This window comes from Mastigoproctus giganteus, chromosome 2, assembly GCF_048544385.1.
Source record: "Mastigoproctus giganteus isolate SK-2022 chromosome 2, ASM4854438v1, whole genome shotgun sequence".
In the NCBI taxonomy this organism is placed as follows: domain Eukaryota; kingdom Metazoa; phylum Arthropoda; class Arachnida; order Uropygi; family Thelyphonidae; genus Mastigoproctus; species Mastigoproctus giganteus.
This window is the reverse complement of record NC_143576.1, coordinates 169,902,815-169,929,203: the sequence shown is the minus strand read 5'-3', so window position 1 is coordinate 169,929,203 and position 26,389 is coordinate 169,902,815. Positions and strand designations below refer to the sequence as shown.

Below are 26,389 nucleotides of genomic sequence, written 5' to 3'. Positions count from 1 at the left end.
CCTGAATATCATTGACAAGACACCATGAGCTACTCTTGTAGACCATCTGAACTGCTCAGAAAACTTCATATCTAACTGCAAAATTACCCCTAGGTCCTTTTCATTCTCTACCACCCTGAGTGTAGTGTAGTACCACACAATTGATATGTTACTCTGGGGTTACTGCTACCCATATGCAGTACTTTGCATTTGTCAATGTTAAACTTTAGTTGCCACTTCTCAGCCCATTTGCCTAACTTTTCTAGCTTCTGTTACAGTAGCAGTCTTTATTGTCATTAACAACCCTGCCAACCTTTGTATCATCTGCAAACTTGGACATTAAGCCTGATATACCTTCATTGATATCATTGATAAATATACAAAACAACAATGGGTCCAGCACCAAACCCTGGGGGACTCCACTAATAACATTAGTCAATGTAGAACAATGTCTGTTTATTACCACTCTCTGCCTTCTCCCACTTAACCATTCCTTTATCCATTGCAGCAACTTGCCCTTCACCCCTGATAACTTTCACAGTAAATTTTACCGTAAGTGTTTTATACATACATTAAAAAAAGCATCAGTGCAGTTCAATATGATTTATGTGCTGATATGATCTGAAATGCTACACAAGCTCATGAAGTGTTATTATTGCTTTAAATATATGATACCGACTTCTACTATGAATGAGTATTAAATATTTAATACTCACTCATACAGAAGCTGTAGACATTTATGAATAAATGTGGTAAATTGTGCACTTGGTTTGGTGCCCAGTAGTATGGCACAGCATTTTGTGAATTTCTAAGACCATGAGATGTTTCCTTACAGCTGTTGAAAGTCTGCTGATTTTAACAGAATTTATAGATAATAGTTTCCAACAGAGTTTTTAGAAATAATATGAGTGTGAGAGAATATTCAGCCAAGTTAAAAAAAAAAAAAAAAAACACACTGAGTTCCAGCCTTTCTGGTGAAGTTTTGGACATGCTCTAGATCCAGCCAAATCAAAACAGCAGTGCCATTGTTATAAACAAAACTGATTCAACATTCATGGAGAGGGTAGCTGGAGATATAATAAATTGTTTCAAATCAGCCTGGCATTTTCATAGCCCTGACTGTAATAGAATATTCAGCCGTGGGGGGGGGACATGAGTTCCAGCCTTTTTGGTGAAACTTTGGACATGCTCTAGACACTCAAATCAAAACAGCGGTGCCATTATTATAAACAAAACTTTGACTCAGTGTTTGTGGAGAAGGCAGAGTCTGCAACAGTGTCTTCCTTGAAGCAATCATAATCAGTTGATGTTTAACAGACAATCCAAAGACAAATCTCCAGATAGAAAAATCCTAGGTAAGCTAATATTTCTAGCACAATTTAGGGTTTAAAATTGTTGCTTTTTATGAAAAATGCTGTTTTTTCAAATAACTACTTTTTTTCGAAAAAAAAAAAAAAAAAACTTTCATTCCCCCCCTTTCCAGTTTTGTCTAAAAGTCTCTCTATTCCAAAAACGTCCCCTAGTGATTGAGTAATTACAGTTGAACTTGATTATAATGAACACCAAGGGACTGACAAAATTTCCATGTTATAACCGTTACTCACTATATCTGTGATGAGTTAAACCATCTCCTATTTTTTTTTTTTTTTTTTATTCTCAATAACTTCATAAAAGATAGATTCAAAAACCAAAAGAAATATTAGAGAGAAAAAATAATACAATATTAGTATATACAGTACTTACATATTATTTGCATTAATATGCTTGTATTTGGTTTTTAAATCGATCCAGCCAACCATTGTTACATACAAAATCATTGCATCCAAATTAAGCCTTCAAGATTGGACTGTCTATTGAAAATCCAGTACTTCTTTGTGTAAAGTATGTTTAGGGTCTCACAGTACCAGGGGTTCCCCCTATCTCCGCATAATTTTCATTGTGAGTGTGAGATAGTACCGTCAAGGTAGAGGTTTTTAAAATGTGGTCTGTGTATATGTGTAGTGTTGTGTACCGTTGTTCTTCTGGCCATTTAGCCATTGGGACCCACCGTTTCCACACTTTGCCCTGTGGTGGCAGGCCAGGTACCCAGTAGATTTATGTTTACTCTGACAGGTCCTGCCACCTAGTTTCCTGAGATTTCGGTGGCTAGGGCCTAAAAAAGGGGGGGGGGATTAAGCACTTGGAATAGAAAAGGCCAAAAGAGATTTATGCAGGTACAATTTAGATTTCAATGTTATTAGATTTTGATAGCTTGTGTGGGCATACACTGGTGTGCTAGGCAGCATAAGGGGGGAGACTGAAGGCTGGGGGAGAAAGACAGAAGTATGGGGGACGATAGAGAAGACTACCTCAGATGGTCATTGAGGCAGGCCCATGCCCACCAGGCAAAAATAGGGGGGACGAGAGAGAAAACTGTCTCCTCCCACCAGGGAAGAAAGGGATGATAGGTACACACAAGGGAGTGTGGTTTGGAGGGCCAATATGGCCAACAGCAGGGCTGTGCTAGGTCTTTGTTGTTGTGATCTTCCTAGGTTCAGGTGTAGTGAATCATTGAAACAATGCTTATTTGATGTTTGTAACCTCACTTTCTAATTCTTTGTTTTTTTTTTTTTTTGGTTATGTTCTTTTCCAGTGCCGATATGTAAACGTGTGGTCAAATTCTAGATCTTGGGTATTAGTTCATATTTTGACAAATGAGCAGGAACAAAGCAGTGATTGGCAGGGGTCACTCACTGCCACTCGAGATTTATAAGCTGTGGATGTGTTTACTGAGAAGAGTGTCTGTTGGCAGGCTGTTTTTTCGTGTTGTTTGTGAAAAACTTTGCTGAACTTGAATTGTAGTCTGATTGCTTAAACAGAAGAAACACTATGCTCATTCTATTCCACCAAAATTCATAATTTTTTGTTTATACTGTGTGTACATGCCAACTACTTACAAAACTCATAACTTCTGATTACAGTAAAACTACAAGACAGATTTAGTGCTTCATATGTTTCACTAAGTTCAAAGGATGGAGTTGTAGGCTTTTTGAATTATTTTGTGTAAGACGAATGTACTATGCATAGAAGGAATTAAAAATTTGATTTGGAGTGAATTCTAAAGTACATTTGTATATTTGTTGCATGCTTATTTGCTCATTGATTACACAATATAATTTGATACTTTGCTGGCCCTCTATTGGGAAAAATGTTTACAGATGCTGAAATATAAAAAAAATATATATATTATGGCTGTACAAGAACAAAAGTGGCAGACTGAATTTTTCTCAGCATGGTTCCAGTTGTTAAAAGGAGAGACTTTTTATGTGAATGGGATACTTGAATAGAAGGGATGTGAAAATATTTACTGATGCTACTTAGGTGGTATTTAGTGGGTTGAAAAACTACTAGTTTTTTTTGGGTGGGGGGAAATTATGGCTTCCATTATACTAATAGTATAATGGAAGCCATAATAGCCATAATAGCTTCCATTATGCTAATAGTATAATGGAAGCCATAAGCACACTCATTACACAAGGTCTGATCTGATTTTTCCTTCTCTTTGTTCAATTTACATTTATGAAAAATTCCTTATCCCCATTTTTTGCTCTCTTAGTTCAGTGATTTCTCATAATCTGCCTTTTCCAGCCTAACCTTTTATGTGGTACAATTGCAAATCAGTTTGTAGCTGTTATAGGCTTTGGTACTTTTCATCATTCTGCATCTTTCTGATGCCATTTTTTTTTTTTTTTGGTTCTGTTATACTTGCAAGCTCTGTATTCATCGATCTTGACATCCTTCTTGTACTATATTTTCTTAATGTTCTAGGGTTGAATTTGAAAGTGTCTGCAATTCTACCCTGACACGATAGGAGGGAGTATATGATGAGAGCCTTGTCGATCAATTTGGCCCTGGAAAGATTGTGCAAAGCTCAAGGGGTAGAATTTTTTACAGCCTGGTCTGTACTTGCTAACAGAAGGGACTGCTTCTACAGGGATGGGATACAATTAAATAGAAAGGGTGCAAGAATATTTGCTGATGCTATCGAGGCAGTGTTAGGTGGGTCGGAACACTGCTAGCTTGGGGAGATACAAGGACTAATAGATTAACAGTAGCCACGCAGAGGTGAAAGAGATTCTTGCACTGCTTCTATTGGAATGAGCAGAAACCTGGAAAACAAGATGCAGGATATTTCAGAGACTGCTGGGAGTCATTGCGGTACAAGTAAACGCATGGGTTGTGTTAGGGTAGCTAAGAAAAAGAACAGGTGCATGTATACATGCATGTACACCAATGCTAGGAGTTTCGTAAATAAATTTGATGAATTTGAGGTATTGCTCAAAGCATCAAAGATGGATATTGTTGGGATATCAGAGACGTGGTGTCACACAGATATAAGGAATGCAGAACCGGAATTTGGGGAGTACAACGTCTGCAGAAAGGATAGACAGCAAATGAAGGAAGGAGGGATTATGCTATTAGTTAAGAAACACATAAAATCCAAGGAAGTGAAGCCAGTCGACATCGCTGGACAGTGCAGTGTCGAGTCAGTTTGGTGTAACATAAGCATTGGGAGAACAAAATTGAGAGTAGGAGTGTGCTATAGGCCTAATGACTCTGATGAGTATAATAAGAAACTGTACAGGGAAATAGAGTGGTCCAGTAAATCAGAGAGTCTTATAATGGGGAATTTTAATTTCCCAGATATTGACTGGAATTTGTGGGTTGGTCACTCACACACTAGCAAGGCTTTTGTGGATTTATTGGATGATTGTTTTCTACATCAGCATGTTCGTGAGGCAACTAGAGGGAGTAATACTCTTGATTTGATTATCAGTAGTGATTCTTCATGTATAAAGAATCTGCAGATAAATGAACCACTAGGTGGCAGTGATCACAGTGTGCTGAAGTGGGATTTACTCAAAGAGGTAACTACCATTAGGGGTAAAGGGAAGGGTTATTGCTTTCGTAAAGGCGACTATGATGGTCTGAGAGAGTATTTAAATTCTATGCAGTGGGACCAACTGATGATGTTACCAACAGCATATTCAAAATGGAAAGCATTCAAAGAACTTATCTTGGAAGCTACTAGGCTTTGCATACCAACTAAAAAATATTGTTCAAGGTTTAGGCCTAAATAGATGTCAGATGAACTAATGAGACATATGGCAGAGAATTAAAATGCTTGGGATACATATAAATTAACACGTGACACAGAAGCCTATGATAGATATAAGTTGATCTGTAACCAAGTTACAAAGGAGGTCAGGCAGGCGAAGGCAGATTACAAGAAATCTTTGGCAAGGGATGCAAAGAAAAATAGCAAAGAGTTCTTTACTTATGTAAACTCTAGAAGGAAGGGGATGAATCAGATTGGTCCACTTGATATCAGTGGTTCAACTGTTGATGATCCTGCTCAGGTAGCTAACAAACTAAATGAATATATTGCATCGACATTCACACATGAGGAGTTATTCAGCGAGAGGAATGCCAGAGGTGTATTCAACTCTGGCAGTAAGCTAGATAATCTTGTAATAACTGAGAGTAAAGTGGAGGAGAAATTGTTGAAGATAAACACAAGAAAGGCACCTGGGGTGGATGGGATCTATCCAGTTATATTAAAGGAGGCATCAAAGGAAGTAAGCAAACCCTTAGCCATAATTATGAGAGTTTCCTTGGACTCAGGGGAGGTACCCATAGACTGGAGATGTGCAAATGTGACCCCGAATTCACAAAGGAGAATCAAAGGCTGACACAAGTAATTATAGACCTGTGAGTTTAACTTCTGTTCCAGGAAAATTAATGGAGGCACTGGTTAAAGAAGCACTGCAGGATCATCTAGACAAGACTTCAGTTATAGCTCGGACACAGCATGGTTTTGTTAAGGGGAAGTCTTGCCTGACCAATTTGATTGGATTCTATGATGCAGTCACAAAAGAACTGGATGCAGGGAATAACTTTGATATTATATACTTGGATCTTAGAAAGGCTTTTGATACTGTTGCACATGGAAGACTGCTGCACAAATTAGGCGCCTCCATAGCCAGGTGGCAGCAGTGCGTAGCACACGCTTCTTGATTAGACTGGGGTTCGAGCCCGTCACCACCAAATATGGAGGATGCGGAAAGGTCAGAAAATGACCACCCATATCCTGGAGCAATATGGCCTTAGTTGCTAATGCTGCTAAAAACCGAATAACAAACAAACAAACAGCTGCACAAATTGGAGCAGTGTGGCATTGGAGGCAAATTGCTGCTATGGATAAAGGGGTGGTTGAGGGGCAGAAATCGGAGAGTGGTAATCAATGGACACTGCTCATTGTAGACTAAAGTTATCAGTGGAGTCCCTCAGGGTTCAGTGTTGGGTCCATTATTGTTTTCTGTATTTATAAATAATATTGATGATGGTATATCAAGCTTAATGTCCAAGTTTGCAGACGATACAAAAGTTGGCAGGGTTGTTAAGGACACTACTGACGCTATGCTGCTGCAACAGGATCTGGAAAGGTTGAGCAGATGGACTGAGAGGTGGCAAATGAAGTTTAACATTGACAAATGTAAAGTACTACATATGGGAAACAGCAACCGCAGAGCAACGTATCAACTCTGTGGTACTACACTGACAGTGGTAGAGAATGAAGAGGACCTGTGGGTAATTGTGCAGGCAGATATGAAGTTCTATGAGCAGTGTAGACAGGCTGCAAGAGTAGCTCATGGTGTCTTATCAATGATATACAGGAGTTTTTCTAGTAGGGATAAGGAGGTGATTATTCCCTTGTATAAGACAATTGTCAGGCCACGCCTTGAGTACTGTATACAGGTCTGGAGTCCTCATTTCAAGAAGGATGTAGAGCTGCTGGAACAAGGACAGAGAAGGGCAGCAAGGTTAGTGAATGGAACAAAGGGTTGCTCTTACGAAGAAAGGCTTAAGTTTTGCAAATTACAGTGTCTGGAGACTAGGCACCGGCGAGGTAATCTGATAGAGGTGTATAAAGCCTTGAATGGTTTGAGCATGCTCAATGCTGATGGGATTCTGCCTCTTGCTCAGAATAATCACCTGAGAGGGCATAAATCCAAATTGAGGAAAGACAGATGTAGGATAGGTATCCGGAAATTTGCCTTTAGCCAGCGGGTAGTTGGTTGGTGGAACAGACTTCCATCCCTTGTTGTGGAAATTGATAGCCTAAATAAATTTAAGGCTCAGCTGGACAGGTATTTCGAACGAAAGGACGGGTGAAGTGGAACTTTTTTTTTTTTCTGGCTGATGCTGCATAAGCTTGCTTTCTTGCATCATATGCCTTTACTAATGCTAATGCTAATAATGCTAATGTCATCCGTTCATGGATATTAATAACCCATATTCATTTGCTATTGAAGAGGTGATTTGATTACCATAACTTTATAATTTATTTTTGCTGTCATTTATATTTATGGTGTTAGGCTCTCAAACCTCCTTTCAGATTAATACCATTACCACTATAGTCATGATGGCCTAGTCAGCCTTTTATAGTTTTGGTATGATGAACCCTTTTGTAGAATTTTGATTGTATCACTGTTATTCTCGAGATATGTACCAGATAATGGATGACTCAAATACCACATGCCATATAACCACATTTCCCTAGATTGAAAGTTCTTATCTTTTAGAGAGAATTCTGTTTTATTAAAGAACAATCAGTTGCATTTATATAGTGAAATTTTTATCATTTTTTCCTTTTGTTGTAAAGATGAACCTTGTTTAATGAATCTTAATTTTTATTAATATTTAGTATGAGATTATTCTAATAGAATAACTCTATTTTAGAGTGGAAACAGCAAGTATGACTGCAGTACTAGATCAAAAGAATTATATTGAAGAACTAAATAGGCATCTAAAGTAAGTAGACAAAGTATTTTAAATAATTGTATGTGATTAGGAGTATTTATTCCTTATATTGTAATGTCAGTATATTAACTTTCTTTGTAGTTTCTGCTAATGATGGATAATAATTCTTGAGAATATTTTTCAATCACACACAGAAAAGTGAAAATTTTAATTTTTTTTGAATTGTTACACCCATCCTCCACTGGAATCTTCTGCTATTCCCTGACAGAGATTTCTGTGGCGCCAAGTGATAGTTACAAGTAATTTTCTCTCTGCTCTTTCCAGTTGATACAGTTTTTTTTTTTTCCATAGTGTCATTTTCTCTTTTGTTTACTTCAAGTGATTTTGTGTTTACAAGGTTCAAAGTAAAAACCCATAAAGGAAATCTACCTTTTTTTCTTAGTATATATATTAATTACTAACCAACTCTACTAACTTCATCAACTGCTTGGTCATTGGTGACACAGTTCCTGCTTCCATGGGTTGACTCCGGAAATCTGGGGAAGAAAATCACTTTCTCCGCGCTAAAAGGAGCAACGATGGACAAGAACAGATATACCACTTTTGAATCTTTTGATTTAAATCTGTCTAACAGAGATGATATAAATGTATCTAATGCAGTGAGGCAGACAAATGAAAGAACTAAAAATTCTGCTGCTCCTTTTCTAATACTGCACTTCTTGACTGACCATTCATTGAGTAAACTCTTAAGTTATCCCATTTTTAATTCAGAAATTTCTTGAAAAGGTGGCTGACCCTTCAAAAATGGTTTGAAGACTACAATCTGGAGACATCCTATTAGGGATGAGTGAGCATAAACACTCAGAAAGATTATTAAAAATATCGGCATTCGGTGGGATTCCCACGAAGGTTACCCCACATGCTATCCTGAACTCTTCTAAAGGGCTAATAGCAGAGGGGGATCCCCTTAATGTATCCGAGGAAGAGATCATTCAAGAACTAAGCAATCAAAATGTAAATATATGCTTAAAGGATAGTTATCAAGAAAGATGAAATACTTACTCATACTTTTTTTTTTTTTAAATATGAAAACCCCAAACACAAAAGGTGTCAAAACTTATAGTACCCTGCATGGATTGAAGAAGGAGGAGAAGGGAAGGGGAAGGAGGGGATGCCAGAAACTTTGCTCTGGTGACTAAACATGGGTTTCACCACTTCAAGCTGCCAATAAACAATGTGGTGGTATTCCACTGGTTGATGAGAGTCATCTACCACTTAGGCTTGGACAGGCATTCTTACATTTGATATACCAATTCTGCCGTCATCCACGAAAGCTAGATATTTAAGGTGCAAAATTTGACCTTGCATTTCCAACCCAGTTCATTGTTTTAAGTGCCAAAAATTCAGGCACTTTTCAGAAGTGTAACCGCCTATGCTTCCTGTGGTTCAAAATAATGTTCATACAGACTGCATTACTGAAACACAGTGCTGCCCAAACTGCCAGGGAAATCATTTGGCATACTCAAAGGGGTGCATTCAATGGCAGAGAGAAAAGAAAATACAAAAAAAAAAAAAAAAAAATACAAAAATACATAGTCAAACGCAAGGCACCATACCAGGTAACAAAGAAACAGTTTTAGTGTCTCATAAATTGCTCTCCTGTGCTTCAGAAAAGCAATGCTCCATAACAGTACAGGCCAACTGTGTGGTTCCCCCAACCAGCTCAATATCTGACTGGGCAAGATCAGTTCTCTCCTCACTAAAAGAACAATCTATCCAACAGCATGCAACTCATTCAGTAAATACACTAGATGACAATCTGGTGTATTTACTGAATTTTTGTGTTTTTATCTGACTATACTGCCAGATAAAAACACCATACAGCAATCAGTAAAGCAGACAAGCTCTGAAAGAGATAAGCAAAAATCCAGTACTGATACCATGAACATAGACAAAATAACCACATTAGCATTAGCATTAGTAGAGGCATTTGATGCAAGAAAGCAAGCTTATGCAGCATCAGCCAAAAAAAAAAAACCACTTCCACTTCACCCTCTGTTCGTTCAAAATACCTGTCCAGCTGAGCCTTAAACTTATTTAGGCTATCAACTTCCACGACAAGGGATGGAAGTCTGTTCCAACAAACAAACAACTGCTGGCTAAAGGCAAATTTCCGCATGTCTATTCTACATCTCTTTCCCCAATTTGAATTTATGCCCTCTCAGGTGATTATTCTGAACAAGAGGAAGAATCCCATCAGCATTGAGCATGCTCAAACCATTCAAGGCTTTATACACCTCTATCAGATCACCTCGCCGGTACCTAGTCTCCAGACACTAATTTGCAAAACTTAAGCTTTCTTCGTAAGAGCAACCCTTTGTTCCATTCACTAACCTTGTTGCCCTTCTCTGTACTCGTCCAGTAGCTCTACATCCTTCTTGAAATGAGGCCTCCAGACCTGTATACAGTACTCAAGGTGTGGCCTACCATTGCCTTATACAAGGGAATAATCACCTCCTTATCCCTGCTAGAAAAATTCCTGTATGTCATTGACAATGCACCATGAGCTACTCTTGCAGAATGTCTGCACTGCTCAGAGAACTTCATATCTGCCTGCACAATTATCCCAGGTCCTTTTCATTCTCTACCACTGTCAGTGTAGTACCACAGAGTTGATATGTTGCTCTGAGGTTGCTGTTTCTATATACGTACAATATGTAGTCAATGTTAAACTTCATTTGCCACCTCTCAGCCCAATCTGCTCAACCTTTCAGATCCTGTTGCAGCAGCATACCGTCAGTAGTGTCCTTAACAACCCTGCCAACTTTTGTATCGTCTGCAAACTTGGACATTAAGCTTGATATACCATTATCAATATTATTTATAATACAGAAAACAATAATGGACCCAACACTGAACCCTGAGGGACTCGACTGATAACATTAGTCCACGATGAGCAGTGTCCATTGATTACCACTTTCTGTCTTCTCCCCTCAACTACCCTTTATCTATAGCAGCAATTTGCCTCCAATGCCACACTGCTCCAATTTGTGCAGCAGTCTTCCATGTGCAACAGTATCAAAAGCCTTTCTAAGATCCAAGTATATAATATCAAAGTTATTCCCTGCATCCAGTTCTTTTGTGACTGCATCATAGAATCCAATCAAATTGGTCAGGCAAGACTTCCCCTTAACAAAACCATGCTGTGTCCGAGCTATAACTGAAGTCTTGTCTAGATGATCCTGCAGTGCTTCTTTAACCAGTGCCTCCATTAATTTTCCTGGAACAGAAGTTAAACTCACAGGTCTATAATTACTTGTGTCAGCTTTGATCCTCCTTTGTGAATTGGGGGTCACATTTGCACATCTCCAGTCTATGGGTACCTCCCCTGAGTCCAAGGAAGCTCTCATAATTATGGCTAAGGTTTGCTTACTTCCTTTGATGCCTCCTTTAATATAACTGGATAGATCCCATCCACCCAGGTGCCTTTCTGTGTTTATCTTCAACAATTTCTCCTCCACTTTACTCTCAGTTATTACAAGATTCTCTAGCTTACTGCCAGAGTTGAATACACCTCTGGCATTCCCTCGCTGAATAACTCTTCATGTGTGAATGTCGATGCAAAATATTCATTTAGTTTGTTAGCTACCTGAGCAGGATCATCAACAGTTGACTGTCGATATCAAGTGGACCAATCTGATTCATCCCTTCCTTCTAGAGTTTACATAAGTAAAGAACTCTTTGCTGTTTTTCTTTGCATCCTTGCCAAGATTTCTCATCTGCCTTCGCCTGCCTAACCTCCTTTGTAACTTGGTTACAGATCAACTTGTATCTATCATAGGCTTCTGTGTCACGTGTTAATTTGTATGTATCCCATGCATTTTTCTTCTCTGCCATATGTCTCATTAGTTCATCCGACATCCATTCAGGCCTAAACCTTGAACAATATTTCTTAGTTGATATGTAAAGCCTAGTAGCTTCCAAGATAAGTTCTTTGAATGCTTCCCATTTTGAATTTGTTGTTGGTAACATCATCAGTGGTCTCACTGTATAGAATTTAAATACTGTCTCAGTCCATCGTAGTTGCCTTTATGAAAGCAATAACCCTTCCCTTTACCCCTAATGGTAGTTACCTCTATGAGTTAATCCCACTTCAGCACACTGTGATCACTGCCACCTAGTGGTTCATTTATCTGCAGATTCTTAATGCATGTAGAATCACTACTGATAATGAAATCAAGAATATTACTCCCTCTAGTTGCCTCCTGAGCATGCTGATGTAGGAAACAATCATCCAATAAATCCACAAAAGCCTTGCTAGTGTGTGAGTGACCAGCCCCCAAATTCCAGTCAATATCTGGGAAATTAAAATCCCCCATTATAAGACTCTCTGATTTACTGGCCCACTCTATTTCCCTTTACAGTTTCTTATTATACTCATCAGAGTCATTAGGCCTATAGCACACTCCTACTCTCAATTTTGATCTCCCAATGCTTATGTCACACCAAACTGACTCGACACTGCACTGTCCTGCGATGTCGACTGGCTGCACTTCCTTGGATTTTATGTGTTTCTTAACTAATAGCATAAACCCTTTCCTGTGCTATCTATCCTTTCTGCAGACGTTGTACTCCCCAAATTCCAGTTCTGCATTCCTTATATCTGTGTGACACCACGTCTCTGGAATCGCCACAATATCTGCCTTTGATGTTTTGAGCAATATCTCAAATTCATCAAATTTATTTACTAAACTCCTAGCATTGGTGTACACGCAAGTATACATGCACCTGTTTCTATTCTTAGCTACCCTAACACAACCCATATGTTACTTGTACCACAATGACTCCCAGTAGTCTCTGAAATATCCTGCATCTTGTTTTTCAGGCTTCTGCTCATTCCAATAGAAGCAGTGCAAGAATCTCTTTCACCTCTGCCAGAGGCTACTGTTAATTTATTAGTCTTTGTCTCCCCCCAAGCTAGCAGTTTTCCGACCCACCTAACACTGCCTCGATAGCATCAGCAAATATTCTTGCACCCTTTCTATTTAAGTGTATTCCATCCTTGTAGAAGCAGTCTTTCCTGTTAAAAAGTACAGTCCAGGCTGAAAAAAATTCTACCCCTTGAGCCTTGCACAATCTTTCCAAGGCCGAATTGATCGACAAGGCTCTCATCATATACTCCCTCCTATTGTGTCTGGCAGAATTGTAGACACTTCCAAATTAAACCCTAATTCACGGTTTTTTCAACCATGACCTGTACTTGTTAAGTAATTCTGCCGGTCTCCTACTCTTAATATCATTAGTGCCAACGTGTACAACTGTATCACCTTTTGTGCCCTTAAAAGGTGATATCCGCTCTACAACATCATCAACCTTTGTCCCTGGCAGACATACCCTGGTCCTGTTCCACCTATCCTTTTTACAAAGCATGTTCCCCATTTTCCTGACAATAGTCACCAACAACTACTAGTTTCTGTGGGACCAGCGCATTCTGCCTTGGGGGTTGCCGCTGTGTTGCGCAAGTGCAAGCTCTGGCATTGATGTGGGCAGCTGAGAGCTTGATGGGCCCTCAATTTTGTTCCTTCAAGGGCATCCACCCTGTCCTTCAAGCTCTCATATAGGCCTCAACCACTACTAACCTGATACAGTTTAAGAAAGCAAAATCTAAAGCTCATCAGATGCAATGTTGTTGTTGTTATTTGGTTTTTAGGAGCATTAGCAACTAAGGCCATATTGCTCTGAGGATGTACGGTGGTCATTCCCTGACCTTTCCGCATCCTCCGTATTTGGTGGTCATGGGCTCGAACCCCGGTCTAATCAAGAAATGTGTGCTATGCACTGCTGCTCCTGCCCACCTGGCTACAGAGGCACCATCAGGTGCAATGAATGAGTGAGAAGAAATATGGTCCTGATATACATCCATTATAAACAATTCCACAGATATCACAACGGTTTGGACGAAAATCAGAATTAATGGGAAATACCCTCCTATAATCACTCCAATACTGCTTCTAAAAGGGAAAGAAATCCTTGATCCTCTCATAATTGCCAATTGTTTAGGTGAAACATTTGAAATACTTTGAGCTGTAACTGCATTTGACCTAACCTTTCAGTCACATAAAGTACAGACAAAGAAAAATATAATTTGAATTTTAATACTATACATCAGCTTTTCTATATAATGTATCTCTTACCATGACTGAGTTATGTAGTGCAGTTGCATGATCAAAGAATGGTGCTGCAGGTCCTGATGTAGTTTGTTATGCTATAATTTATCATTTGACTAAAGAGTCCTTAATTGTTCTTCTACAACTGTTTAATAGCATCTTCAGTGAGGAGTACTACCCTGCTAGCTGGTGTCATCCTGTTGTATTAGCATTCCCAAAGCCAGGAAAGAATCATTCTGATGCAACAAATTACTGACCTAGTTGTTTAGGAAAAACATTAGAAAAAATAATTAATTCCAGTTTGACATGGTTTCTAGAGACCAAAATCATTCTAAGTCAGAATCAATATGGCTTTCAAAGAGCTTAGTGAATGCTCAATCTCATGATCTCAATCACAATTCAGATATTTGCTTCAAAGCTAAAGCAATTGCATTTCTTAAGAATGAACACTTGGCGATATGTCTTGATATCAAAAAAGCCTTTGGCACAACCTGGTAATATGGAATTCTTCACAATGCGTATGAATCTGGTCTTCAAGGTATCATCCAAACTTTATCTGGAATTTTTTGAGTGCTGACGATCTTGCACTCTTATGCTGCTCCCAAAATGTGCATCTAACCGCTTCAAGGCAATATCCACCACAGGCACCTTTTTTTATGTTAAGCTTCAACAATTGCTCTTCCACTTTTGTCTGAGTTATCACAAAATCATTTAGCTTCCTCTTAGATTTTGGTGAACTTCTGGAATTCCCCTCCCTAAAGAACTCATCATGCATGAATGTAGATGCAGAATACCTATTCAATTTCTGAGCAACCTAAGCAAGATCATCAATAGTTAAACCATCAACATCAAGTGGACCAATGTGATTCAACCCCTTTTGTCTGGTGTTAATATAAGAAAAGAAGCCTTTGCTGCTTTTCTTGTCATTCTTTGCCAGAGACTTCTCATAATCTGCCTTAGCTGCCACCTGCTTTGTGACTTTATTACAGACTAGTTTATATCTGTCATAGGCTCCTTTATCACCTGATAATTTATGTGCATCCCATTAATTTTCTTCTTTGCCACAAGTCTCATCAGTTCATCTGATATCTATTTAGGCCTAAGCCTGGAACAGCATTTCTTAGTTGGTATGAAAAGGAAAGCCTAGTATCTTCTATGATTACTTTGCTGAATGCTTCCTGTTTAGAATTTGCTGTAGGTAATATGATCAGACAGTCTCACTCTAGAATTTAAAAACCATGTGTTACCACATGGTTTTTAAATTCTATTTTTAAAAACCATGTGTTACCACATGGTTTTTAAAAACCATGTGGTAACACATGTGGTTTTTAAAAACCATGTGGTGACTACATGGTTTTTAAAAACCATGTAGTCACCTTTATGAAAGCAAAAGTCCTTCCCTTTACCCTCAACAGCAGTTATGTCTTTATGTAAATCTCACATAACTATACTATGATCACTGCCACTTAGTGGGTCTTTTACCTGCAGATTCCTAATGAATGAAAAATTTCTGATGATAATCAGATCAAGAGTATTGTTTTCTCTTGTTGCCTTTCTGACCTGCTGCTGTAGAAAAGTTATCCTATAAATACACAAAAGTCTTGCTAGTATGAGAGTGACCAACCCAATCAGTAATATTGAACATGAAATTGAATTCAGACATTAATTCAGTATATTATATACTGATGAGCCAAAACATTATGACCAGTGAGTCGTTATGCAAATCAAAGGTTGATACAAAGGTTGGCAGGGTTGATAATGACAGTAATGGCAGTGTGCTACTGCAACAGGATCTAGATAATTTGGGCAGATGGGCTAAGAAGTGGCAACTGAGGTTTAACCTTGACAAATGTAAAGTGCTGCATATGGGTAGAAGTAACTCCAACTGTGTGGTACTACACTTAAGGTGGTAGAAAATGAAAAAGACCTGGGAGTAATTGTGCAGTCAGATATGAAGTTTTCTGAGCAATGCAGACAGGCTGCCAGGGCAGGTCATGGGGTTTTGTCAATGATATATAGGAATTTTGCTAGCAGGGAGAAAGAGGTGATTGTCCCTCTGTATAAGGCAATGGTCAGGCCGCGCTTTGAGACCGCGTACAGGTCTGGAGGCCTCATTTTAGCAAGGATGTAGATTTGCTTGAGCGTGAACAGAGAAGGGCAACAAGATTGGTGAGGGGAATGAAGGGATCCTCTTACCAAGAGAGGCTTAAGTTCTGCAAATTGCAGTGGCTGGAGACTAGACACCCGTGCGGTGATCTGATTGAGGTGTATAAGGCCTTGAATGGATTGAGCATGCTGAATTCTGATGGGATCCTTCCACTTGTTCAGATTACGAACCCAAGGGAGCATGAATTCAAATTAAGAAAAGACAGATGTAGAATAGATGTGTGGAAATTTGCCTTTAGCCAGTGGGTGGTTAATTGCTGGAACAGACTTCCATCTGTTGTTGTGGAAGTTGATAGGTTAAATAAATTTAAGGAGGAACTGGACAAGCATTTGGAGGGACTGATGTTTTTTTTTTTTTTTTTTTGGCTGATGCTCCATAAGCTCATACACTTGCTTTCTTGCATCACATGCCACTACTACTACTACTACTACTACTAAAGCAACTGCAAGTGAACTATGGTGCATGCGTGGGTCGGGACATGGTATAAAAACATCTGATACTGAGCTCCGTTAATCAGTGTTACTCTTGTTCTTCAGATGGAAAAGGCAGCAGACTTAAGTGAGTTTACAAAGGCCAAATTGTAATGGCCAGACGACTGGGTCAGAGCATATCTGAAACAGCATGGCTGGTGGGATGCTCACAGTCAGCCGTGGTTAGTATCTACCAAAAGTTGTCCGAGAAGGGAAAACGCACGAACCACCAGCGAGATGTTGGATGACCACGGCTTGAGTTAGCAAAGGCTCTCCCGGATGGTACTTGGCAACAGGAGGGTGACTGTGGTGCAACTCTCCAGTAATTGGAATGCTGGTGACGGGTGTAATGTGTTACAACACACAGTACATTGAACCCTGCTGAAAATGGGGCTGCGTAGCCACAGGCTGCTCTAAGTGCCCATGTTAACCACAGTTCAACTGCAACAGTGCCTACAATGGGCATGCGAGCATCGAAGCTGGACCTTGAGTGATTGGAAGAAGGTCGTCTGGTCTGATGAATCACGTTTCCTGTTGGACCATGTGAACGGCTGGGTATGTGTGCATGTCGTTTACCTGGGGAAGTGATGGCGCCTGGATGCACCGTGGGATGAAAGCAAGCCAGTGGCAGTGGTGTCATGCTTTGGGTGATGTTCTGCTGGGATACCCTGGGTCCAGTCATCCATGTGCCAGGCACTCTGATGTCTACCGCCTACCTAAACATCATTGCTGACCAGGTACACCCTTTCAGGGCAACGGTCTTCCCCTCTGGCGGTGCTGTCTTTCAGCAGGATAATGCGCCGTGCCACACTGCCCGGATTGTTCGAGACTGGTTCACGGAATATAAGGAAGACTTCCAAGTGTTGCCCTGGCCTCCAAATTTCATGGACATCAATTCCATCGAGCATCTGTTGTCTGTGGTGGAACAGCAACTCCGATCTGCGGCGTCTCAACCATGGACCTTAAGGAGTTAAAGGATCTGCTGGTTACATGTTGGTTGGTATCAGATACCACAAAACACATTTAGAATTGACTTGGTGCATTATAGCCTTAGATGCTAATGGACCATAAAATCCTTAAACAACCAACCAACACATTTAGAAATCTTGTAGCATCCATGTCTTGCTGGGTACGAGCTGTTATTGGCTGCACGTAGAGGACCAACATATTAGGTAGGTGGTTATAATGTTTTGTCTCATCGGTGCGAATCTGTAGCTACCAATCTTAATGCTAATCCCCCTGATTCATACAATTGCATTTGTAAGCATCAAAATTTCAAAACTTTTATTAATCCCAACTTTGGACATATCGTGGTGAAAATTTAGATATCATATCTCACCCTGAATTTAAAGAAATCCTTTCCTATGGGTTTAAGTTCTGGTTATCTCTGAAAGTCACTTTTACCTCTCTATAAAAAACATCTTTATCAGGACCTTTTAAATTTTTGTATCTCTTTGTCCTATAAAATTAATATCCCTTTTGAAGCCTTCCATATGTGTCTTATCAGATCTGTCAGATCAGTTTTTTAATATCTACTCTACATATCTAAATCATGAATGCCTTAAGCATTATAATTAAACTCAATTTATAATTAAACTCAGGCTAAAATTAAACTCAGTTGGAAGAGTTACATGAGCATTTTATTATTACATCAGTTGATAAAGCTGATAACAATTTTGCTTTCATATGTGAATCATTTTATGTATATTTAAAAAAAAAAAGAACTGAATCCAGCGATACTTATAAACCTATTCTTTCATCACCCACTATTATTATCAAAAAATTACTGCCATTAGTAAGAAATTAAAAATCAATAATTACAGTTTTCCTTATATATATATTTCATTCCAAAATTTCATAAAACTCCAGTTAGTTTCAGATTGATCACCTCTTGTAAAAACAGCTATGCTTAATTACCAGGTAAAAAAATTACAGCTCTACTAAAATCTATCATGGACATTCTTACAAATAATAAAATTATTCTCAATTATTCACCTGTTTTAGATGCCTTGAATACAAATAAGATTGTAGACATTAGTGTAAACTCTAAAACTAGTCTTACTAGTATTTACTCTGAAACTTTAAAAAATATCCTAAAAGAAATGTATCAAAAATACAATATGTAATTAATTGCAACTGAGCCTTTTGGAATAATTTAGTTAATCTCTATATCAGGGTTGCCAAATATTTGGAAATTTATGGGTATATCGTTGCATATAAAACATTGCAAAACACGAAACAAAATATAATTCATTTAATAAATTCAATTAGAACAAAAATAATTCACTTTGAACAATCCTGTATATATACCCTATAACATTTACATCATTATGTCTGCTCCTTCTTCTCCTTCAATTTTATCCTGTGTACTTTTCTGTGAAGTAGATGCAACAGCGATTCTACTATTAGCGCACTATGGACATAGTTGCCGATGCACCTAATAAATCCCGAAACAAACAAACAAACAAACAACAAACGATTTTACTATTGTTGGTATAAAGTATAGCTGATTTTAAATTATTTAACATTCTATCTGTAATATGCAGATCCTTGCAGCAGATGGAATTTTCGATAAGGTGCGGCGCCTCCGTAGCCAGGTGGGAAGGAGCAGCAGTGCATAGCACACGCTTCTTGTTAGACCGGGGTTCGAGCCCGTCACCACCAAATACGGAGGATGCGGAAAGGTCAGGGAATGACCACCGCATATCCCGGAGCAATATGGCCTTAGTTGCTAATGCTCCTAAAAACCAAATAACAACAACAATTCGATAAGGTGTGCCCTGATTCTAATGATTGCATCTAGAAGATGAAGTTGCAATCTTTTTCTTGGTTTTGTTTTTACTGGAGTTCAAGACAATTAAGTGCATATGCTGCCAATTGGTTTCGCTGGCGTTTAAGTTTCATAGATACCAAGCCAAAATTTATTGTACCTTTTGGAATTTCATTATTTTTAAAAACATTTTCTTCTGTCCAATCTTTTACAGTAATTTTCCTATATTGTTGCTCAATTTCATCAAAATTATTTGTAGCTAAATGTAAAATAGGCAAATCTGAAAAACCCCCCTTTGATGTTTGGCTTAATATTTTTTCGGGATGAAGCAATGAATTATTTTTGAAAGCATTAGTCTCATTTGCATAATCTAGATTGCAATTGGTCGATAGCCTCAATAATGAATGTGGCATCTTCTTTTAACCTCAAGAACTTTACGTTCTTCTCTAGCACGTTGTCTCCTTGAATTCATTTAGATGAGTATCAACTTCTTGCTTAAATTTGGCTCCATAGTCAATATTTTCAATGGCTTTTTCAGTACCATCAATATTGTAAATTGTATTGTAAAGATTTTTTCTGAGTAACTCTAATTCATTAGACAGTTTATACAGATCAATGTTAGATAACTGAAATATTGCATTAACAGATTTAAAATCTTTCAATAGGTGTAGCAAACACAAAGTACAGATAATTCATTTTATGATAAAGCATTTCTTTTAATAATCTGGCTTTGTACTTTTATCTGTTCGACCAGAATTTTCTGATACTGCAAAATAACCATTCAGTTCTTGCCAGTTTAATAGAATAATGAACATTACCTTTCCTTTAACGAGCCATCTAGTTTTAGAAGCCTTCTGAAATGGTAGAGGTGCTTGATAATTATTTTCTGGATTAAATTTTTTAAATATAGATTTGTATTCTTCTCTACATAAGTTACTATTTGAGAACCAAAGTGGAATCTCACTTATAAGAAATCCAAGGTTGGATGGAAGTTTTTCAAATGCAGGTTGAATGCATAATGTCAAAGAATGACAAATGCACTTCATTTGCACACAATTTGGTGCTACTTTCTTTATTTATGTCCACACTAAATTTTTAAGTCCGAACGTAGAAGCAGCACCGTCACTTGCAAATCCTATGCAATTTTCTAAATTCCTATCATATTCACTCAGTTTAATGTTTAATGCATCAAAAAGAGATATGCTGTTGCCGATGATGCAGGAATTTAGCATCAAAACTGCATTTTTGGCCTGATTTTAGAAAATACCTCACCACTATACACGTGCTTCTGAATTGCATTATCTGTTGATTCTTCAATGAGCAACACAAACGTCTTTCCTTTCACATCTTCTTTAAAATCTAACTCTAATGCTAAACTTACCACATTTTTTATTATCTGCAAGCACTTAGTTGGAAGCAGTTTTATGCTTCTAAAATGCTACCTTTTCCATGATCTTTTATAAGCTCACTGAAATGATCAATGGCCATTACTGAATAATGACAAGTAACTGCTACTGCCAACTTAATTTCAGCCTGTTTGATATTTTCTTCAGATTCTGAATTTTTTTAGTCATAAAAGATACTAGAGTACTTTGATTCAAACCATCAATGTTAGATTTGTGCTTAGAAGAAGCTTCATGTTGAGTAAAATTGTAGAGTTTACTTTTCACTATGCAACAAAAGAATTTACAGAAAGCATCCTCACTGTTAATTGGTGCTTTCTGTAACCATGAATACTTCTCGTATTCTTCTTTGTACTTGCAGTTACAATCGTATGAAGGCTTCCGCTTTGGCATTTTAAAAAGGGTTATCCAGAAGTTTTAAAAAGCTTGCAATCCTTGCAACGTGCACATCAAGGTAGTCACTGTGCCAATAATGAATTCAGACAAAGTGTGGCGCTGTACTGCTGGCAGCCATCTGTTTTTTCGATTGTTTGCCGAATTCTAGACTGGACTGCTGACATAGTGTTAGCATTTTTCTTATTTAAGTAAATAACACATATTTCCAAAAAAAGGCCAAAAAATGGCCAAAATTATAAATATGGCCAAAACAGAAAACTCATGGTCAAACGTATTTGAAAAAAGTCCAAAATTGTTGAATTTGACCATAAAAATGCCAAATTGGCAACCCTGCTCTGTATCTTTAATGATTGCCTTCCGGCAGAACTCACCCTAGAAAAGACTAATTCTTGCAACTGAATTTCCCCATTATCTGGACCTCAATATTATCTGCAAGCACTTAGTTCGATGCAGTTTTATGCTTCTAAAAATGCTACCTTTTCCATGATCTTTTATCATGGAAAGATCAATGGCAAAAAGATAAAAAAATGATCAATGGCCAATTCATATTGATAATGGACATTCTACTATTAATATTTACAATAAACGTGATGCTTTTACTTTTGAAGTGATCAGTTTCTCTCATTGGTTTTCTAATATCTCTAAAAATATTCATGCTAATATAGGGTTACCATCTTCTGCACTCATAAAAAGAGGACATTTACATGTTTTGGGGGCCAATAATAGAGGACAAAAAGTTCATCTTGGATCAGAAAAGAGGACAAATATATTATGCAAATATAATAAAATAAAGACAATGTTAACCACATTTACTGATGTTTAGGATTAGTACATTCATATTTGTCTTGAGAAATTATTTCTTTCAATAGCTCTGGATTGCCTCTCAAATATGTGTAAAAATCAACGCATGACATATGTTTGAAATTGTACTTCAAAAACAAAATACCTTTTACAGAATTGGCACTTAACCTATTCCTTTCTTTCGTCCACTGACTTTGCATTAGAGAGAATACTCTCTCTAAGAGAGAGAGAGAGAGAGAGAGTATTCTCTTTTGATAGGAGGAATAGGAGGAATTGCAAAGAAAAACTGGGCAATTTTCAATAGATCTGAATGGAATTCAATATTTTTTTGAATTACTAAAATATTTGGCCCACTTTTCATGTATAAGCATGTTTTTAAAGTCTTTATTATTCATTTGACCCTCAAAAAATTTCTTCAAATTGTTAAATTGGTAAAAACACTTAACATCATCAATTGCTACCCCTTTGTCAATCAAGTAGGAAAGAGAACATTCTACATCATTACAGCTTGGTACTGCACCCATTTTCATCCACATAAAACAGGAAATGGATTCCATATGGTGAAGCCACTTATCTAAATATTCCATGCAATTTCTATACAGATTTTTTGTATCACTAGAAAATTTTTCACATTCAAGTACAAATCCTTCATGTTTTTTGTATAGAATTTCCTTTACTCTTAATGGCATGAAGTTGCGATCCATCCGTTTCGAGATAATTTCTTTCACTGAGACTAAGACATCTTGCACTTCTGCAGCTGAGTTACTTTCCCTTTCAATTCGTTGTATGTGTGTATGGAATACATTCATAAGTGATTGCATGAACCAAAGATGAATCTCACTAAATCCATTTTCAAAGAACATTTTAATCACAATGGGAGGTTTTTCTTGGGACAGAAAATAAGCCTGTAAAGCTATCTATGAGTCTTGTGATGCTTGGAAATAATGAAAGCCATCTCGTCTTGCTGTGAGAAAGGAGCTGTCTGTATTCAATCTCAACAAACTCACAGTATTCCTTAAGCGCTTCAGTCCAGACTGTATAATTATGAAAATACTGGTAAATTTTAAAAACAATGTTCTCTACATCAACTTCCCAAGTTCCGCGGCATTCTGAAGACAATTGTTCAAAATATGTGCAGGGCAGCCCACTCCAATCAAAGTCTTGTTATGCAACAATTTCTTTAATTTTGCAAAGACATTATTCCCTTCTTCATTTCGTCTCAGTCCTCCAAACATTGTATTGCAATTGTCCCCAGTGAATACAATACATTTTTCACACAGACCATTTTTTTTTCAAGAGTTTCTTTAACATAGGTAGAAATGGTATCTGCAGTTTCGTTAGGCATCTTCTGTAATTCAATTAATTTTGTTTGTAAACCTCCTTCATTTACATTAAAATACTGAATAATTAATGGGAAGATTTTTTCAGAACCATGATTACTTCCATCAGTTGAGACCCCACAGTATGCAATTTTATTTTATTTTAAAGTTTTTACAGTAATATTAAGAGAATGATTTGCAAGTACAAAAAAAAAAAATTTCTTCAATGGATTGCACAACATGACCAGTTGTGCAATCCATTGATTTGTAACTACTATGATGTTTAACAATATGAAAAGCAAAGGTACCCTCTGCAGCAGCCAGATCATATTCTATTTTACCGACAGCTTTTACAAAAAAATCTGTAACCTTTCCCGAAGAGGCATCACCTTGAACTGCTTTCTTGTGCTTCTCAGTTTCAATGTGATGCTTCAAATCACCAACCCCTTTATTGGCTACTGAAACATATGTTCCCATTCTGCAAACTTTATATTCAGCTTCCCATTCCTCTCGGCCAGATACAAAACACGGAAATTTGTTTTTCATCTCTTCTGTAAACAAGCACTTCCTTTTAGGCATTTTAGGGGAAGTATAGTCTTTATAATATTAATTTTTATAATTGAAATAATAATAAATATTTTTTATTGTAAGTAGTGAAGCATAAATTTTATTAAGGTTAGGTTATGTTTTATATTCACAACTAAACTAACCTAATTGCAGAAAAGTACCTACAGGTATAAAGATGGATAATAAATATTTTTGTTATTAAAGTGAAAAACAGTATTTTAGAAAAGGTAAACTTTGGTATTAAATAAACTAGTGTCTGCCTCTTGATTGGATCGTTGATAAGTATACCAAATTTCGTCGACAGTACGCAACTTTTGATCAATTTAGTGTGCACACAGCTCAAATCTAGGTTTTTATATGCCGCAATCAATTTCTAGAGAAAACAGTCCCTCTAACTGTCAATGTTTATTTGACATGCTGGAATTCCTGTAATTTATATATCTTTTTCTAGCACATCATCTGACCTTCACCCGTTATCTACTCTCTAAACAAAAATATTGTATTGCTAGACTATATAAAATTTATATGTGCGTAAATTCTGAAGCAGGTGTGGGTTGGTAACAATCAACACGAAAATTCGAATTGAAGAATTGTCTCCTATTCCGAAAAAGATTCTGTATAACGTAACTTGGTAGTTTTCGTTGAGCTTGCATAAAAAAATGGCGTATAATATAAAATTCCAGACATTTAGACGAATTTATAAAAATCCACCCGGACAAAAATTTTAGACAAAAAATCCGGACAAATCTGGTTAAAAGAGGACGGATGGTAACCCTATGCTAATATCATCCTTTTCCATTGTATTAGAATTGCTACTATTTGCAGTGATTATAATTGGCTGTTTCTAATTTGAGAATACTCTTATCTTAAAATCATTGGAAACTTTTTCCCTTACCATATTTGAGGTTTCATTTGTTAAAGCCCTTAATATCATTAATTATAAAAAAAAATTTCAAAATGATATTTGAACTACAGCAGATTTTCCATTAATAAAATTCTTTCCTCTCAGACATGTTGATCTACTGTAGAGTACATCCTTAATTATTCATTACCATTCATTACTTGTGTTTTGTTTATTTCTCATTTTCCAGGGCTGTATGTTCTGTATATAGCTTACAAGGTTAGCTTATGACTATGTATGATGAATTACTATACTATATAGGCATTTTTAGTTTAGTTTACTTTTATGCTCTCTTTTCACATTTTAGTTGATCTTCACAGTTTTGCATTTTCTTTAAATTTGTGATTCATACTCTCAGAATTTTGTTCAGTATCCTTCTGTTTTATTTTATTATTCTATCTGTTTACTTCATTCCTCATACTTTTGACTGTTCTTCATTTCTTTCTTTCTTATTTCTTGCAAAGCCATTAGGTTTTTGAATGCCTAGCAGGTTGCTATTCCCTTCCTGTCATATCTTTTTTAGCCTTCACAAAGTTTTTGCTTCCTTTATTTATCACTACTTTGTTAGTAATTTCCTTTAAGTATGCTGGATATATGTATCACAAACTTAATTGCTTACTTTCCCTTTCCCACACTAAATGTGTCGATTCTACTACTTTAATGCCAAAGTTGCTAGAACTGACATCTGTTTTTTTTTTTTTTTTGCACGTTTATTTCTTTAAATGCATTTTCCCTTTTCACTTTTTTACCACTTTCACCCTTTCCCCTCTTGTTGTTCTGCTAGATGTCGCTGTGCGATTACTATATATTCCGGTTGTACTTTGTTTACACTCTTTTAGTGACCTCGCTTACACCTTTTCCTTTCGTCTTTTGTATGGCCGGCTCCACTTTCACCGAGCTCCATGTTTTCATCTTTGCATGTTTTCATCTATGGTGAGTTACTTTTCTATTTCTTCCTGTCCTCTGTAGAACAAATTTTAAAATATATGCCAACACATTAATTCTAGCCCCCCACTACTTTTAGTTGAATTTTTTTTGAAAATTCAAAAGCATCTTAAAGTTCTTACATAATACCTTTTTGGCATATGTTTTATGTCAGAAACAGAGACAAGCTTGATATTGTTATTTTTTTATGTACAATTTCAGCGATTGGTTCTGGAATGTGACACTGAGATTGTATATTGTGTAACAATCCACTTTTCTTTAGATATTATATCATTTAGTACTGTATATCATATATATTTATAAACTTTTTTATGTTGTTGTTTTATTACATGTACAATTCTCACTCCATCTCTTCTTTTGTCTTCTTACTATCCCTCTTTATCTTTCTTCCTTTTTCTTACTCCCTCCTGATAACTACTCTTCACTAATCTACATCCTTTTCCCCATTATCTTTCTCTTTCACTATTGTTTCCTTACTAATCTCTTCCTCTTCTCACTCCCTCTTTCTACCTTCTTTTCTATCTTTTTATTGTTTCTCCACCTAGTTCTTAACTAATCTTTTTCTCTTTTTTATTCACCCCCCCTCTCTCTCTCTCTCTCTTGTTATTATTTCACTATTTTTGTCTTATTAATTTCTTCTTATTAGATAATTATAGAATGTCTTAAAGTGTACCGTGTGATTGGAATAAATTTCAATAGCA

At 37.1% G+C, this 26,389-nt stretch overlaps 1 protein-coding gene across 1 annotated transcript in view; it reads left to right on the top strand.

Annotated features, from left to right (window-relative positions):
- Positions 1-26,389, top strand: part of LOC150089737 (RUN and FYVE domain-containing protein 2-like) — a 399,341-nt gene that overhangs the window by 138,164 nt on the left and 234,788 nt on the right. Inside the window, exon 7 of the mRNA XM_090389637.1 lies at positions 7,762-7,833. Within this exon, the coding sequence (XP_090245763.1) occupies positions 7,762-7,833 (72 nt within the window). The remainder of the gene's footprint in view (positions 1-7,761; positions 7,834-26,389) is intronic.